This window comes from Oryctolagus cuniculus, chromosome 2 (assembly GCF_964237555.1).
Source record: "Oryctolagus cuniculus chromosome 2, mOryCun1.1, whole genome shotgun sequence".
NCBI lineage: Eukaryota > Metazoa > Chordata > Mammalia > Lagomorpha > Leporidae > Oryctolagus > Oryctolagus cuniculus.
In genome coordinates, this window is record NC_091433.1 from 15,701,923 (window position 1) to 15,717,482 (window position 15,560).

The 15,560-nt window shown below is 36.8% G+C and overlaps 1 protein-coding gene across 8 annotated transcripts in view; it reads left to right on the forward strand.

Moving 5' to 3' along the window:
* Positions 1-15,560, forward strand: part of SLIT2 (slit guidance ligand 2) — a 397,498-nt gene that overhangs the window by 266,055 nt on the left and 115,883 nt on the right. For all 8 annotated transcript variants that reach the window (XM_070069592.1, XM_070069594.1, XM_070069595.1 and 5 more), the window contains exon 9: positions 715-853. In XM_070069592.1, the coding sequence (XP_069925693.1) occupies positions 715-853 (139 nt within the window). The remainder of the gene's footprint in view (positions 1-714; positions 854-15,560) is intronic.

Here is a 15,560-nt window from a genome sequence, read left to right on the forward strand (position 1 = left end):
GTAGCCCACCAACACTCTGGCGTTCTTCATTAAAACAATAGATCTCACTGCAAAATGATTTTTTCCCAAATGCTAAGTTGTAAAAGCACATATCCACAGGTAACTATGAATGCTAAAATTCTAACTCATATAAAACCCAGAAAAAATGAGGTGCTAGAGATTATTATAACAACTTCAAGAAAGCAGTAATTTTAAACTATCTGACTTCAGACATCACTCTCTGATTTTCTCCCACCTGTGTTGGCACATGGCTGCTTAATTGGAGCAACTGTTATGTCCGTTAAGGTGAAGATTTTGCTGTTTTCCTTTCTTCTCTTTTTTTTAAGACAAAGTAAACTAAGCTACATAAACTTGACAGTGACCATCCCTTATTTAAGTGTATTAGAAATAAATATAGGTTAGTTTGAAACTGCCACTTTTTCAGCTTTAGAGTAGAATTCTGATTTTGAATATGAATTAAACCTTCTTCAAAAGTTTTTGTTGGACTTACAAATTACTGCTTTTCTGGCCAGATGTTAAAATCTCATTTGCTTTCTCTGAATATGTACATGAAAGTATCAATCCATGTATAGTAACATGTAGGACCAGGTTATGATCAGCTAGCTAGAGATTTGTATTTCTGTTACATGCTTAGTTGTTGGAACTTAGTCTGCATGTTTTGCAATTATGAAGCTCAGAAGGAAAAATATCATTTGTGTTTTATGTCTCTTTTAGGCCACCAGTCATTCATGGCTCCTTCTTGTAGTGTTTTACACTGCCCTACTGCCTGCACCTGTAGCAACAATATTGTAGACTGTCGTGGGAAAGGACTCACTGAGATCCCCACAAACCTGCCGGAGACCATCACAGAAATGTAGGTGCCCTGGAATTCCTTCTTATCCCTTTACTGCACAGCACACTAAGCAATGCTTTTAAGAGATCCTGGGTTTATCAGTTGCACTTCTGACCAATTACCTTAGGCAGATGTTCCAGTGAGGAGTGTATTGATCCTGACTCTCTTTGATTAAGTATCATGTTGAAGTGGCTAGGATTTTTTTTTTTTTTTTGGCGTGGATAAAATGACCTATAGTACTTCTTTTTCATCCCTTGGGAAGTGTTATTAGACTGTTTAGGAAAAATGAGAGCACTCATATATTGCCTGACATTTTGTGAGTGTAGATCTGCTCGGGTCTGTATCAAGCTTGGGGCAATGGAAGCACAGAGAGGGATACGGGTAGAGAAAATTCGCCGCAGAACAGGAGAAGGAGAGGCTGTCCTGCCTTCACAAGAGCGTGTGTCTTCAAATGCTGTTTTACTGTATGTTTGGTTGACAGTTTGTGTAAACAATAAGTGTTTAATGATAAATTAATAATGCTATTAATAAATTAATTATAAAATAATAAATTAATGATAAATTAAGAATGATATTAATTTATATCAATTGATAAATTGATAAAAACGATAAAGATTCTTAAATTTTGAAGCATTTGATAAATTGATAAAAATGATAAAGATTCTTAAATTTTGAAGCATTTGATTACCCCCACCGAAGGCTTAATCTTCATGACAAGTTGTTGCATACATATTTTATATGTCATTGTGAAATGCATTTCCATGTACTTGCTCAGTGTAATTCATGTGGATAAAACAAGGTCACATCAGACGTGCAGCGGAGTGCTTGTCCCACACTGGGAAATAAGCAGGGAAACTCTACATTGGTTAATTAAGATAGCACCTGTCGACCACCCAACTCATTGTGTCATTGCTTCAGAGATCCATTCTAAATTATACCTAAATAATTGGAATGTTTTTGGTTGAAATAATGCTGTAGGACCAACTGCTTTTTAATTTTTTTTTTTTTTTTTTTGACAGGCAGAGTTAGACAGTGAGAGAGAGACAGAGAGAAAGGTCTTCCTTTTTCCGTTGGTTCACTCCCCCAAATGGCTGTACGGCCGGCACACTGCAGCTGGGGAACTGCCCCGATCCGGAGCCAGGAGCCAGGTGCTTCCTCCTGGTCTCCCATGCGGGCCAGCCTTGTTTTAATTTTAATCAGCTATGTTAAGAGATTCAGTGTGATTTGTAGATGCAGTTCTAGGAACATCATGCTATTCCCCTGCTCCCTCCCTTCCCCACTTCTCTATCCCTCTCCCTTTCTCTTTTTTTTAGATTTTGAAACATCATATTTTAAATTGACATTACAGTGGAAAGGCTTAACACTTCACCAAATAATAAGTTTAACAAGAAAGATGCAAAAGACCCTAATTTAATGGGAATATAGACATCAGCTATAAACAACATTTGAATGGAAAACTGACAATTTTACCCATATACAGTAAATTGTAAAGTAATCACAGATCATTAAAACTATAGTAGTATAGCATTCTTAGTTATTGGTTTGACAAAGGTATAAAACAAAGTTTTACAAAACTATATTTACAGAAATACTGATACACAGAGACTTTTTTTTGTTTGTTTTTTAAATTTCAGCTCCCACATATAAGGGAGAATATGCAGTATTTGTCTTTCCAAGTCCACCTTATTTCATTCAACATTATGTCCTCTGGTTGCATGCATTTTGCTGCAAATGGTAGATTTCTTTCTTTTTTATAGATCAATAATATTCCATTTTGTATATATACCACATTTTCTTTACCCAGTCATCTGATGATGGACAGCTTAATTGATTTCAGATTTTGGCTATTGTGCATAGTACTGCTATGAACATGGTGGTGCAGGTATCTGCTTTGCTGTCCTGTTTGAAATAAACTTGGGACAACAGCCAAAATTTTTTTTAAGTTTTTAAAATGTTTATGAATATAAAGAGAACATATTCCATGTGTTTCATAGGTAGAGTTCTAAGAAGATAACCATATTTCCCTCACTCCCCTCCTCTCTGCCTCAACCCCCCTCTTCCTTCCATTTTTTTTGTTTGCTTTTTACAAAGACGTAGTTTCAATCCATTCAATAATTACAGGCTTAATTCACCAGTAACCACAATATTCAGTTCCACAGGAGTACAAACAAGAGCTAGAAAGAGCAATCATATCATAAGATAGGAACAACTTCTTGTGATGGGCCTTCATAGTAAGCCAAAAAACTTACTCTCAAAAACCGTTAATATTTTACCAGTTTGTTTGGTGACTAACCAATTAACTGTTCCAGTTACTTTAGATGAGATTCAACTTTGTTCTCCTGATAACCCTCCTCCCCTACCCGCACCATCATTTTAAAGTTGTGAATATATGCTAAACAGTATGCTTAGAACTTTGGGATAAAAGATGTGCTCTTCTGCAGGGAACCTAGAATCTATGGATATTTGCCACAAAACACTGAATAATGTAGGCACATACCAATATAATTCTCAGCAAAATTTTAAATAAGGGAACACTATATGTGGAAGACTAAATATTTTTTAGCTGAATCTTGAAAGAAGACTAAAGTATAGTTTGAGAAGTAGGTGATCAAAGGACAGGGGTGACATCATTCTGTTTGAGAGATTGTATTGCTGAACTTGATTAAACTAATAGGTTCATGTTGAGACATTGTCAAAATAATACCTAAAAAAATACATTTCCATCTGCTTTTTAGACCGAAGATTACTGAAGTCCTTTTACACTCATTCAGAATATATTAGATGTGATGATATGATGAATAGATTGTAGAAAGACACCATAAATTTTTCTAAAGAAAGTCCAGAGTACTCGCTCATGCTCTCTCTTTTTTGGATTTATTTATTTATTTATTTATTTGTTACTTGGAAGAGATACAGAGAGAGTAGGAGAGACAGAGAGAGAGAGAGAGAGAGAGAGAGAGAGAGATCTTCCATTCACTGGTTCACTCCCCAGATGGTCACAACAACCAGGGAGCAGAGGCCCAGGGAGTTGGGCCATCATCTGTTGCTTTTCCAGGTGTATTAGCAGGGAGCTAGATCAGAAGTGGAGCAACTGGATCTTGAACCCACACCCATATTAGATACTGGCCCACTGCAGACAGCAGGTTAACCTGCTATACCATAGCACTGTCTCCCTGACAACATAAATTTTTGAATAAAGACATACTATATCCATATATCCAGGCATAGCATTTAGTAACACTTGCAGAACACAGTTATTTCAGAACTGGGAAAATTCATTAATAATAATAATAATAAATGCTTGTACATGAGAATTCTCATGATATCTACCACCACGAGGCTAGCAAATTTGGCATTGCAGTTAATGGCTATGAAGTAAGATCCAACTAAAAATACTACAAGAGATGAACACAAAAAGTTCATGCTCTTACAGAGTGTAAATCAGAGTCCAGGATACATGGTTAACTAGAAAAATGACGTGTTAGTTGAAGCTGCATATGTACTTGCCACTTACTAGCTCTCAGACTGTAGACAAGTTACGTATCATCGATGAGTCTGTCTCTGCAGTGGAAACTTAACGGATTTTGGTCAATTTGAAATAAAATAGGTACCACACGAAGATTTGTATGTGCTTAACATATAGTAATTTTTCATAAATGATATCTAAATCCTGCCACCTTACTTGTGGAAATAACACCTCAACTAGGCCTTGGAAGATACGTGGTAAACGGAAGAACAGGGGTGAAAAAGTGACTTTCAAAAACAACAGAACATAAGGAGCACAGGCAATGAAATTGAAAGCAAAAGACATTGTCAAATAGGAACTGTTTTGTATCTGAGAGAGTACAGGAAAATAAATTGGAGCCACTTCATGGAAGGTCCTGATTGTATAAGGATTTTGGGCTTTGGAATGAATTTGAACACAGAAATTTTAATATGCGTCTTCCAGAAGAACGAGTCTGGCATATGTGTTGCTGTGGTTTGGCAAAAGAATAGAGAGCAGAGGGTTGGGGACGCATAGTAGGCCATTGTGTTGGCTCAGAGGATGTATCGAGGGAGCAGGAGCTAGCCAGTGAGAGTAGGCATGGTTTCATGGAACCAGATAAGACAGCTGATGTAGAAGCTGGATGAACGGGACTGGGTATTTGATGTGATGGGGAAGTAATGGAGGAAAATGAACCAAAGCATGAGTAATGGGAGGGATGGCTCTGTCTCTGCACATAGGACGGCCAGGATCAGAATGGGAACTGAGAAGGAAGATGAGGGTGAACTCTACTTGTGAATTACTGAATGACCAGTAACATATTTAGAGGTACCAAAATGAGAAAGATTGTAATAATTTTAGAGCAAGACAAGACCCTGAGGCAAAGATTTTAGATGAATTAACAGAATAAAAGACAGAGTTGACAGTTGAATCCATCAGATGGCCAGGGGAAAGGAGATCTAGAGAAGAAAGGCCCAAGAACCTAAATGAGAAGAGCAGAGGACTGCGAGAGGGTGGGAAAGACGGGGTGTCCAGGAAAGATGATCTGCAGGCATAGATACTGATGCTTGTGAACCAGCAGAAGTATGAGAGAACCCCGTGCACCTCAGCCAGCTTGTTCTCCGAGGATTTAATTTTGACAGGTGGTAGGTAAGCAAGCCACTTCTCAGAGTCCTAAGCAAGGAACTGTTGAGAGAGCACATAAGCAGCTGCTCGGCCAAGAAGCGATTTTTTTAAAAAGATAATCGTGGCTGTAAAGGACAGACTTAGATTCTTTTAATATGAAACCTGCAATTGTTAGAAAGCTGGAAAGAAAAAAAAATGGTTTTAGGGAGAAGCTAGCATGTGAAAGTTAAATATGGTGTATGTGGCGCAAGATCATTCTGAACCCAGAAGGGAACTGGCCAGCCCTCGATCATAAGAAAAGGGGAAGAAAAAATTACTGAGGCTTGACAAAAGGAGAAGAGTAAGTTGTAGAAATAATATATCGAAAGCAATATGAGACATTTAAAATGACTTATCTTCTTGTAGTCTATTTTATTTTTTAACGTCAGGCTTTCCTTCTACTCTGTATGCTCAATAGATTCTGTATAATGGTGGAATGTAGCGGCACAGAAGTTGCACTAAATAATATGTCCCATTGGGTTTGATTGTATTGAAGAGGTAGTGTATCAAGTAAAGCAACCATAAATTAAATTTATAAGTAGAGATGAAAACATATGTGAAGTCATATGTGAATTTTACTTCTCTGATTATTACATTGTCAGCTTTATCAGTAGAGCATCTGGCAATAAGTCATATGGATATTTAACTCTAACACAGTACCTCTGTTATCATTTATTATAGTGGCATATCTTACTAGCTTTTATTTCTCTTATTTTTATAAGAAATTAGTATTCATAAGATGTGGAAATAAAGTTATATACATCTTTATACTTTATAGAGTAGAATATTCTATATAGGATACTGAAAGTTATAAACTTCCCACGTAATTCATTTTTTTGAAAACCTATGTTTTACTCGTCATTTTCAGTAGAAATGTTTATAACAACTTATCAGCTATTTCAGTCAACAGTGTTGACTTCATTTTCTGTTGTGTATTGCCTTCATTCTAGAAAGTGTATCACAATATAATCCTACAAAAGAAAGTATGCATGTCCTATACTGTCTAGAAACTGAAAAGATGAAAAACTGAGGGTAGAAAATTTGGCTTTTTATTTTCTGATTTGTTAGTAACTATAGATTCATGCCTCTTGTATTTGCTAAAACAATTATTTTTAATTGAATACTTCATTTTAAAAAATTTATTATTTATTTGAAAGGCAGAGTTATAGAAGAGAGAAAGAGAATTCTTCCTTACTCTGATTCATTTCCCAAATAGCCACAACAATCAGGGCTGGTCCAGGCCAAAGCCTGAAATTCTGTCCAGGCCTCCCGTGTGGATGGCAGGGGCCCAAGCACTTGGCCGTCTTCCACTGCTTTCCCATGCACATTAACAGAGAATTAGATCAGAAGTGGAGCAGCCAGGACTCTTAAACACCTCCCTGCAACAGGTGTTGCTAGTATTGAAGCTGGTGTCTTAACTTTCTGCACCACAGTTCTGGCCCCTCAAGCAATTATTTAAAAATCTATATAATAAATATGTCCTCCCGGATAAAGTATAAGCTCTATGAAGGCAGGAATTTTTTCTGTTGTGATACTACTGAATACTCAGCAACAAGCCGGCACCGCTGCTCACTAGGCTAATCCTCCGCCTTGCAGCGCCGGCACACCGGGTTCTAGTCCTGGTCGGGGCGCTGGATTCTGTCCCGGTTGCCCCTCTTCCAGGCCAGCTCTCTGCTGTGGCCAGGGAGTGCAGTGGAGGATGGCCCAAGTGCTTGGGCCCTGCACCCCATGGGAGACCAGGAGAAGTACCTGGCTCCCGGCTTCGGATCAGCGTGGTGCGCCGGCCGCAGCGCGCTGGCCGCGGCGGCCATTAGGGGGTGAACCAACGGCAAAGGAAGACCTTTCTCTCTGTCTCTCTCTCACTGTCCACTCTGCCTGTCAAATAAATAAATAAATAAATAAATATCTATATAATAAATATGTCTTCCCTGATAAAGTATAAGCTCTATGAAGGCAGGAATTTGTTCTGTTGTGATACTACTGAATACTCAGCAACAAATCCCTAGGCACACAATAGACACTGGGTAAGTAGTTGATGAGTATTTATAAAATTAAAGGCTAATTTAAAATCAAGTGCTTAGAACAGATTTATCTCAGAAAGAGTGTAGCTTCATTAACCAAGATTAAGAAATAAAATCTGCAGGAGTAGCATTTTCTTTCTCAGTAGACATACGGATGCTTTTTTTTAAGCAAAAAATCAGGAAGAAAAGATGAAAGGAACAGAATGGTTGATGGCGTGGGCTAAAATGCGGATATAATACTAAAACTTCACTAGTTACCTTTCCCTGTCTCCATACTGGTTGGATTCTACTGTTTACCTGTTTCTAAGCTCTTTTTCTCTTTTCATCTGACCAACCCAGCATCATTAGGTAGTCTTCTAGAAATATATTAACTCCTTTCTTCTAGTGCCTCTAGCTATTGAACTCAAATTTCTCAGACTGACAGCTACATTCCACTGTTGAAAGAGATAAAAGCTCAAAAAAGTTTAATAACCTTGTGTTTTCTTTAAGTTCAATTGTAAAGTGATTAAACTGGAAACACTTGACTCCAGAGCCTGTGTTCCTTCTTTGATCAAGCTGGGACTTATTGGGATATTATAGAAGAGAAAATTGGGGAAATCATGGTACAGAGGAAAATAGGGCAAGAGAATCTTCAAAATCTTTCCTAGGAGGAGAACTTAAAAAGAGCAGAGAGACAGACAAGGTATTAAAATGTACAAATGTTTGTAAAACGAGGGCAGTCCCAGGTTATTTTATATCTGTTACTACTATAATGTCATCTTTTCTGCTGTTAGGTTCTATTTTTGTGTATTATGTTTGCACAGAATTTAATACATTTTAATTTGAAATTTTGACTAGCGTCAACTAGTTCGACTATAAGCATGCCTTTAAGCATGACAGAGTGAGGACATTTCTATTTCTTTGACCATTTCTGCCGCCATACTTACCATTCCTCGAGTGAGAAGGGCAGATGGAAGGGCTCCTATCACACCATCAGGAGAGCCTCCCGTATTTGATTCCTTACATAGAAAAACGTTTCAGAGGAATGTGGACTAAAGGAGAGAAGATAGCAGGGAAAACTGGAACATGTAATGTATAATAAAATCAGATGTTAAGAAAGAAGCTGTAGCTTCCCTGAAACCTTCTCAGCACTTCGCTGCTTTGAGCTCTTCTGGTTGAAAACCTTGTTCCCAAATGGATGGGCTGCTTAAGCCAAGTCTGACATGATCTGGTCCCTAGTAGCAAAATCGTTAGTAGCAAATTGAGTCTGTATATATCACATCCTCAGAATCAGTGCTTAGATCACACTTTTAAAGTATAAACTTTTGGATATGATATAATAGATTGCTGTAATGTAGCCTTTTAGTTGTCTTAATTCATGAAAAGGTCTTCTGCACCTCTTCAAGTCATTATACAGAATTTCTATAAATCATGGAGCACAGTCAGGACCTGGTTGTAACTGTTTAATATATCTTCTTTTCTGTTGTTTGCTCATGGCTGCCTTTTCAGGCTCAGAAACTGGGAGCCTAACAGTTCTTTTCTACAATTTGTCTGAAAGATGCACATCAAGGAAGAGCTCAAAGGATGGATAGGGAGAAGTGGTAGTAGTTCTTAAGCCTAAGGCAAGACTTCTGGGTGTGTCCAAAAATATACTGCAGATTCCAGAAGTTGTAAGCCTTACTGAGTATGCTAGTCAAAGTGGAGAAATGCAAGAGAAACACTTTGTTGAGTAAACTCACTGAACTCCATCTAATAATGCAAAAGGCCCTTTAGAAGAGATGTGCAAAGAAGGAGGTTGAGTATTAGCCTTGGAAGTATTTTTGTTCTTTTTCTATCCTCTGCATTGCTAGCATTTGTAATTTTAAAGGAATAACACTGAGAATGAGTCTTGAATACTGTAACTGATTACAACTGCATTTATGATACTGTATATAATTTTGAACATTTTATTTTGTCAATTTCTGTTTAGACAAATACTTAATCTCATGGACATCGGTTTTTTCATATGATTTAAGAATTTGGACCTTCTGAAATTTTATTCTTCAATTCTCTCAAACAATACTTACACAATTTTCAAACTACATATTTCAAAGTTATCTGACATGTAGTAAGGGATATGGAAGCTAGATTTGATCAGTTTGCCTATCACCTATCGAGGTGTGAAAAGAATTAAAAATACTCATGAAATCAAACATGACTGTGATTTTTTAGTATCCACTTACTAAAATATTAACTAACAGCACAGGTAGGGTGTATTACTAGTTCATTTTATTAGGCCAATTTTTAAAAATTTGTTTAAAAAATAAATACAGTTTACAATTAGGCTAGTTGTTCATTACATGTGTAGGATACCTAAATTATTTAGACAATGGTAATAAAATATTTAAGGAAACCATATGATATCATTTTAAGATATAATTTAACATAAAGAACTAAATTTTCCATAATCTTGACTTTGTCTTGTTAAATAAGTCAGTTGGGAATTTCAAAGTAAAATTGTTTTCACTGTGAGAAGATTTAGTTATTTCACTATAATAGTACTTTAAATATAGTTATATTCAACTCGGAGATACTAAATGCAATAAGATGGTAGATAGAGTTCAGAAAATATTATAAAAGTAAATATTAGACCAATTGTACCTGAGTCCGTAGTTTTACTAGGGCATTTGTTAACAACTGGGGTACTTGTTAGCATTTTGTAGTTTTCAAAATTCCTAATGTTTTTGTTACTTCAAATCCAACCACAGAATTAGCTATCGAGTGGAATGACTTTGGCTACACATTTTATGTTTTTATAATTGGATGCTCTGCAGTGTAGCTAATTTGACAACACTCAGTATTTTATGCCTATTAGAAATGTATATAGTATAAATTTTTAAAAATATCTTGTATCATACTTGTCAAAATGATAAGAAATTACAGAATAATTTTGAAATTAATCAGTTTCACTGCATTTCTATTGAAACAGAATGTAGGAAACTATATATTCTCTAAAGGTTAGCAGGAAAAAATTTTTCATTTTTTTACTGTAGGAAATAGTTTTGTTGGTTTTTATATATAAATTGGTTTCAAATAAGAAGCTATTATCGGCCGGCACCGCGGCTCACTAGGCTAATCCTCCGCCTTGCAGTGCCAGCACACCGGGTTCTAGTCCCGGTTGGGGCGCCGGTTCTGTCCTGCTTGCCCCTCTTCCAGGCCAGCTCTCTGCTGTGGCCAGGGAGTGCAGTGGAGGATGGACCAAGTACTTGGGCCCTGCACCCCATGGGAGACCAGGATAAGTACCTGGCTCCTGGCTTCGGATCAGCGCGGTGCGCCGGCCTCAGCGCGCTGGCCGCGGCGGCCATTGGAGGGTGAACCAACGGCAAAAGGAGGACGTTTCTCTCTGTCTCTCTCTCACTGTCCACTCTGCCTGTCAAAAAATAAAAATAAAAAAAGAAGCTATTATTCTGCTGTACTGAATTAGAATTACTTTTGCAAATTTTGCTTTGAGAGCTTCATAAAAGCAGAAATAAGGAGTATAGTCCCTAAGTACTATGAAAGGGCCAGTATTTCTTTATCAAATAGTATTTTTCCCAGAAATGTCATGAAATCTTAGGATGAAAATAGAGACATCATCAAGTATATATGCAAGTCAATATTATTTCTTTCATGTACCAACATACACAAGGCCAAAAAACAAAACAGCATGAATTCTTTCAGGATTGTTTCATTATATGAATAAGCATAAAGTTATTTTATGTAAAAGAATTTAAAAAAATTTTTACATTTATATAAAGCATAAAAATTTCATATATTTTCATACATACAGTTTTAAGAGCATAATATTGTTCACTGTTATTTTATTTCCTTATGTTTGTAGATTATATTTTCTTTAAGATTTACTTATTAATTTATTTTAAAGGCAGAGTTACAGAGAGGCAAAGGCAGAGAGAGAGAGAGAAGTCTTCCATCTGCTAGTTCAGTCCCAAATAGCCGCAACAGCTGGAGCGGGGCTGATCTAAAGTCAGGAGCCAGGAGCTTCTTCCAGGTCTCCTACACAGGTACAGTGGCCCAAGGACTTGGCCATCTTCTGCTGCTTTCACAAGCCATAGCAGAGAGCTGGATTGAAAGTGGAGAAGCTGGGACTGGAACTGGCGCCCATATGGGATACCAGCGCTGCAGGCGGAGGCTTAGCCCACTATGCCAGAGCACCGGCCCCTAGATTATAGTGTCTTAAATTTTCATATCGTCATGTTATGATAAGAGCCCAGAGAAAGACATAATCATTCAGCTTCCTAAAGAATGCAGAGCACCAGCTCATTATTCAGCACCAAAAGAGCCCTTCAGTATATTTGCCATCTCCTGTTAATGCTTAGGTTTCTGTAGCCATTCTAAGACTGTGTCCTTCAGCAAGTAGTTCCACAGGGAAGAACTCTACGATATACTATGTAAACTAAAAGTACAGTTCCATATGCCATTTCTGAGTTCACTAGTAATTACTGGAGTATTTCCACCTTTATTTTGGGATAATTCCCAAGTTAATATGTATAGCATCAGCATCTTAATTACCATTTAAAGAAATGGTAGAATAATTACCTTTAGAAGGTTACATATTTCCATTAGTTAGAAAAACTATTTTTTATTAAAACATCGGTCATGATATGAAAATTATTTGTACCTACTACCCTCTAACTTATTTTTTATTGATGGCTAATTCCCCCAAGAGTTATATTATTGCTTGTATAATTTATATGGAGACACACATTTATATACTATTTTATTTAGTTGTGTGATCATTCAGAGATAATGTCTGGCCAACTGGCCATAGACGGCCTGCAGAATCACTTGGTCTGGCCCTGGCAAGGCATCCACAGACGGATTCAAAATTCAGTAAATCTATAGCAGGCTAATTTTTAAGTCAGTGATTTTGTATTGCCCATGAATAATGTTATCAATATCCAAATAGCCCTTGGCAGTCAAAGGTTCCCTATCCTTGAAACCAAATGGCATTTGTTTATACTGTAATGACTTTTTAAAAAAATTTATTTATTTATTTGAAAGGCAAAGTGATAGAGAGGCAGAGGCAGAGACCCCAACTATTTTTTTTAAAGTCCAAAGAGAGGTAAATACTAATGCAATAGAAAAATGTGTGAAAGTAGCTTCTTTTTTTTTTTTAAAGATTTATTTATTTATTTGAAAGTCAGAGTTACACAGAGAGAGGAGAGGCAGAGAGAGAGAGAGGTCTTCCATCCGATGGTTCACTCCCAAATTGGCCGCAAAACGGCTGGAGCTGTGCCGATCTGAAACCAGGAGCCAGGAGCTTCTTCCAGGTCTCCCACACGGGTGCAGAGGTCCAAGTACTTGGGACGTCTTCTACTGCTTTCCCAGGCCATAGCAGAGCTGGATCAGAAGTGGAGCAGCCTGGACTAGAACTGATGCCCATATGGGATGTCAGCGCTTCAGGCCAAGGCGTTAACGCACTGTACCACAGCACCGGCCCCCTAAAGTAGCATCTTAAAATGTGTATGCTCTCAATAAATATTTTGTGTACCTGCACTATATCAGGTAATAAGGATGAAACGACACAGTCCAGCCATCAAAATGTTTGTGGTGTAGAAAGTTGAATATTTATGCAAACAGTTCTTCAAGTTGTCTAATCAAGAAGATAGGTGTGCACAGAGAACTTAGAGAAAAGGCTGCCTTGATCTGCTCAGGATAATAAAGTAAGCTTTATTTGGATAGTTTGGATTTGGATAGTTATAACATAAGTTATGGGCCATACACAATTATCAACTTAAAATTAGCCTGCTATAGATTTATTGAATTTCAAATCCTGCCCACAGTTGCCCTAGCAGGGCCACACCAATAGGTTCTGTGAACTTTCCCCCGACCTCTTCAGGGAAAGAATGGAGGCCTCCTCAAATGTAACGTAAGAACTGTGTCTGTGTGAGATGTCACGATGTTACTCATTGTCAGGATGAATTAAATCATCATTTGCTTCTTTATATTTAATCAACTGGAGAGAATGAGCTGAGAATTCATGAAGTTCAAATGCTACTAGTAATCAACATGTGATCTGCTTTTAGGAAAAAGATCTTGGAAACATGACTGGGTTCAGGGGTGCCAGAGAATGCATACTCATTGAGGAACATGGTTACAGAAGTGATGTATAAAAACTATTGACGTATTATTTTTAAATCAGAGGAAAGTGTTTTTTTAAAACCAGAACATTATGCAAATAAGAGACAATGCATTGCCTGAATCATAGTAAGTATCCAAAAGGCTTTAGTGATTGAGAAACAGAATCATAGAACCTCTGAGTGTTTTTCTCTCTTAGAAAGAAATACTATAGATGAAAACTTGGTTTTACTGATATTGTGTTCTCTGTCACCCTGAAATCCACTAGTTATGTGCTAATGCCCATTTCTGTTTTGGGGGAGCTTTGCTTTAATTTTCTCTATGACTAAGCTATTTGATTGTGTATACTGAGTTTCCTTGCATTTGAATACATGTCCCTGTGAATACAGGCAAGAAAATGTTAGCACTGTTTAGAAGGTAGGCAGGCAAACACACACACACACACACACACACACACGCATTGCTTTTCTACTCTAAATACATAACGACCAAATGGAAAAAGTCATTTCTTTACTATGAAAACATCAATTAAATTTACACTTGGAGGAATGTATCCTACAATGACATCATAAGAAATTAAATAAGATTAAGGAAATGGATACTTTTCAGGAACAAGTCAGTCCAAGAGAGGGATGGCTGATAATCAATTAGTATGGACACAGTCCTCACTAAGGCAAAAATGCTAGCTCTATTCAAAATATGTCCCGAGAGGCCAATAAATTTATTAAACCTGCAAAGTTCTGGACAATTACCAAACAGAAATAATACTGTAGTCTAAAATGCATTGGGCCATTTTATGTCAAGACAGATGAAGGATTTCAGTGCCATGTGTTTACTGCTAAAGTTGGAAGTAACATTCCAAAGATACAAAGTACTTTATGATTATTATGTAATAGGCAGTAGATTCCTAATGTCACAGGAACATTGTTGCTTCCTCCTGTTCAATGTTGAGATGTTACCTAGATACAAAGATGTGTTGGCCACACTGAGCAGTTTAAGATTCAGGAGCTACAGTCATTCTGCCTCCCCTCCCTTTGCTCTATTAAATCTATGTTGTATTCTGTGGCAGCTGTTTTTGCCATTTATGTTAAAAGCAGATGGAGAAAATGCAAAGAACTGTCATTTTTATTGCCATGTATAATCAGCATCTGGGCTCTATGTAGCAGACACAATCAATCCAAACATACACTTTATTGGGTATTGTAAAAATTTTTTGGTTTCTAAGATAGTCTTCAAATCAGAGAAAGTGCTATTTTAAGCATGGTTATCATGGAAATGGCAGCCGGTTGTATTTTTTCAGCCTTGATGTGAATGATACATAGATATATCTGTTTAATATACAGTTACTTAGGTATTTGCATAGCCATATTGCTAATTTGTTTTGAAACATTGGGAATTATACATGTTTATTTCACACTAGAGATCAAATCATATGTCAAGTTTATACCTTTCAATGATATCTGTTTATGACTAATTCATACTGTAGCCATTTTATTATATAATGTTGTAAATATCTGTGATTATGAATATACAAAGATATCCTCATAATTTTATTCTCTTGCCTTTTATGTGAGAAAATCTAACCTTTATTTTCTTTCATTTCATACAACTTTTATGAAAACATTTATGATAAATTCTATTTTGCTCATTTCTCAGGAAGAGAAACAGAGAAGGAAAATAACTTTCGCAAGGTTTATGGAGCTAATCATGGGCTGATCCATGTTATAAAACCAAAGTTCATACTTTTAATCACCAAAGGACACACATTTTTATTTTTATGTATGCATATACACAAAGCCTATAATATTTCTTGAAGATGGGGATATTTAAGGTTTCACATGTGGGCATTATTTCATATGGTTTGTCAAAATAATTTGATGTGAAAAATATTTAGAGCACAGCAGAAGAATTGAATGCCAGTGAGCTTAAATTGTCATTTAAATATGCTAATATCATTTAATAC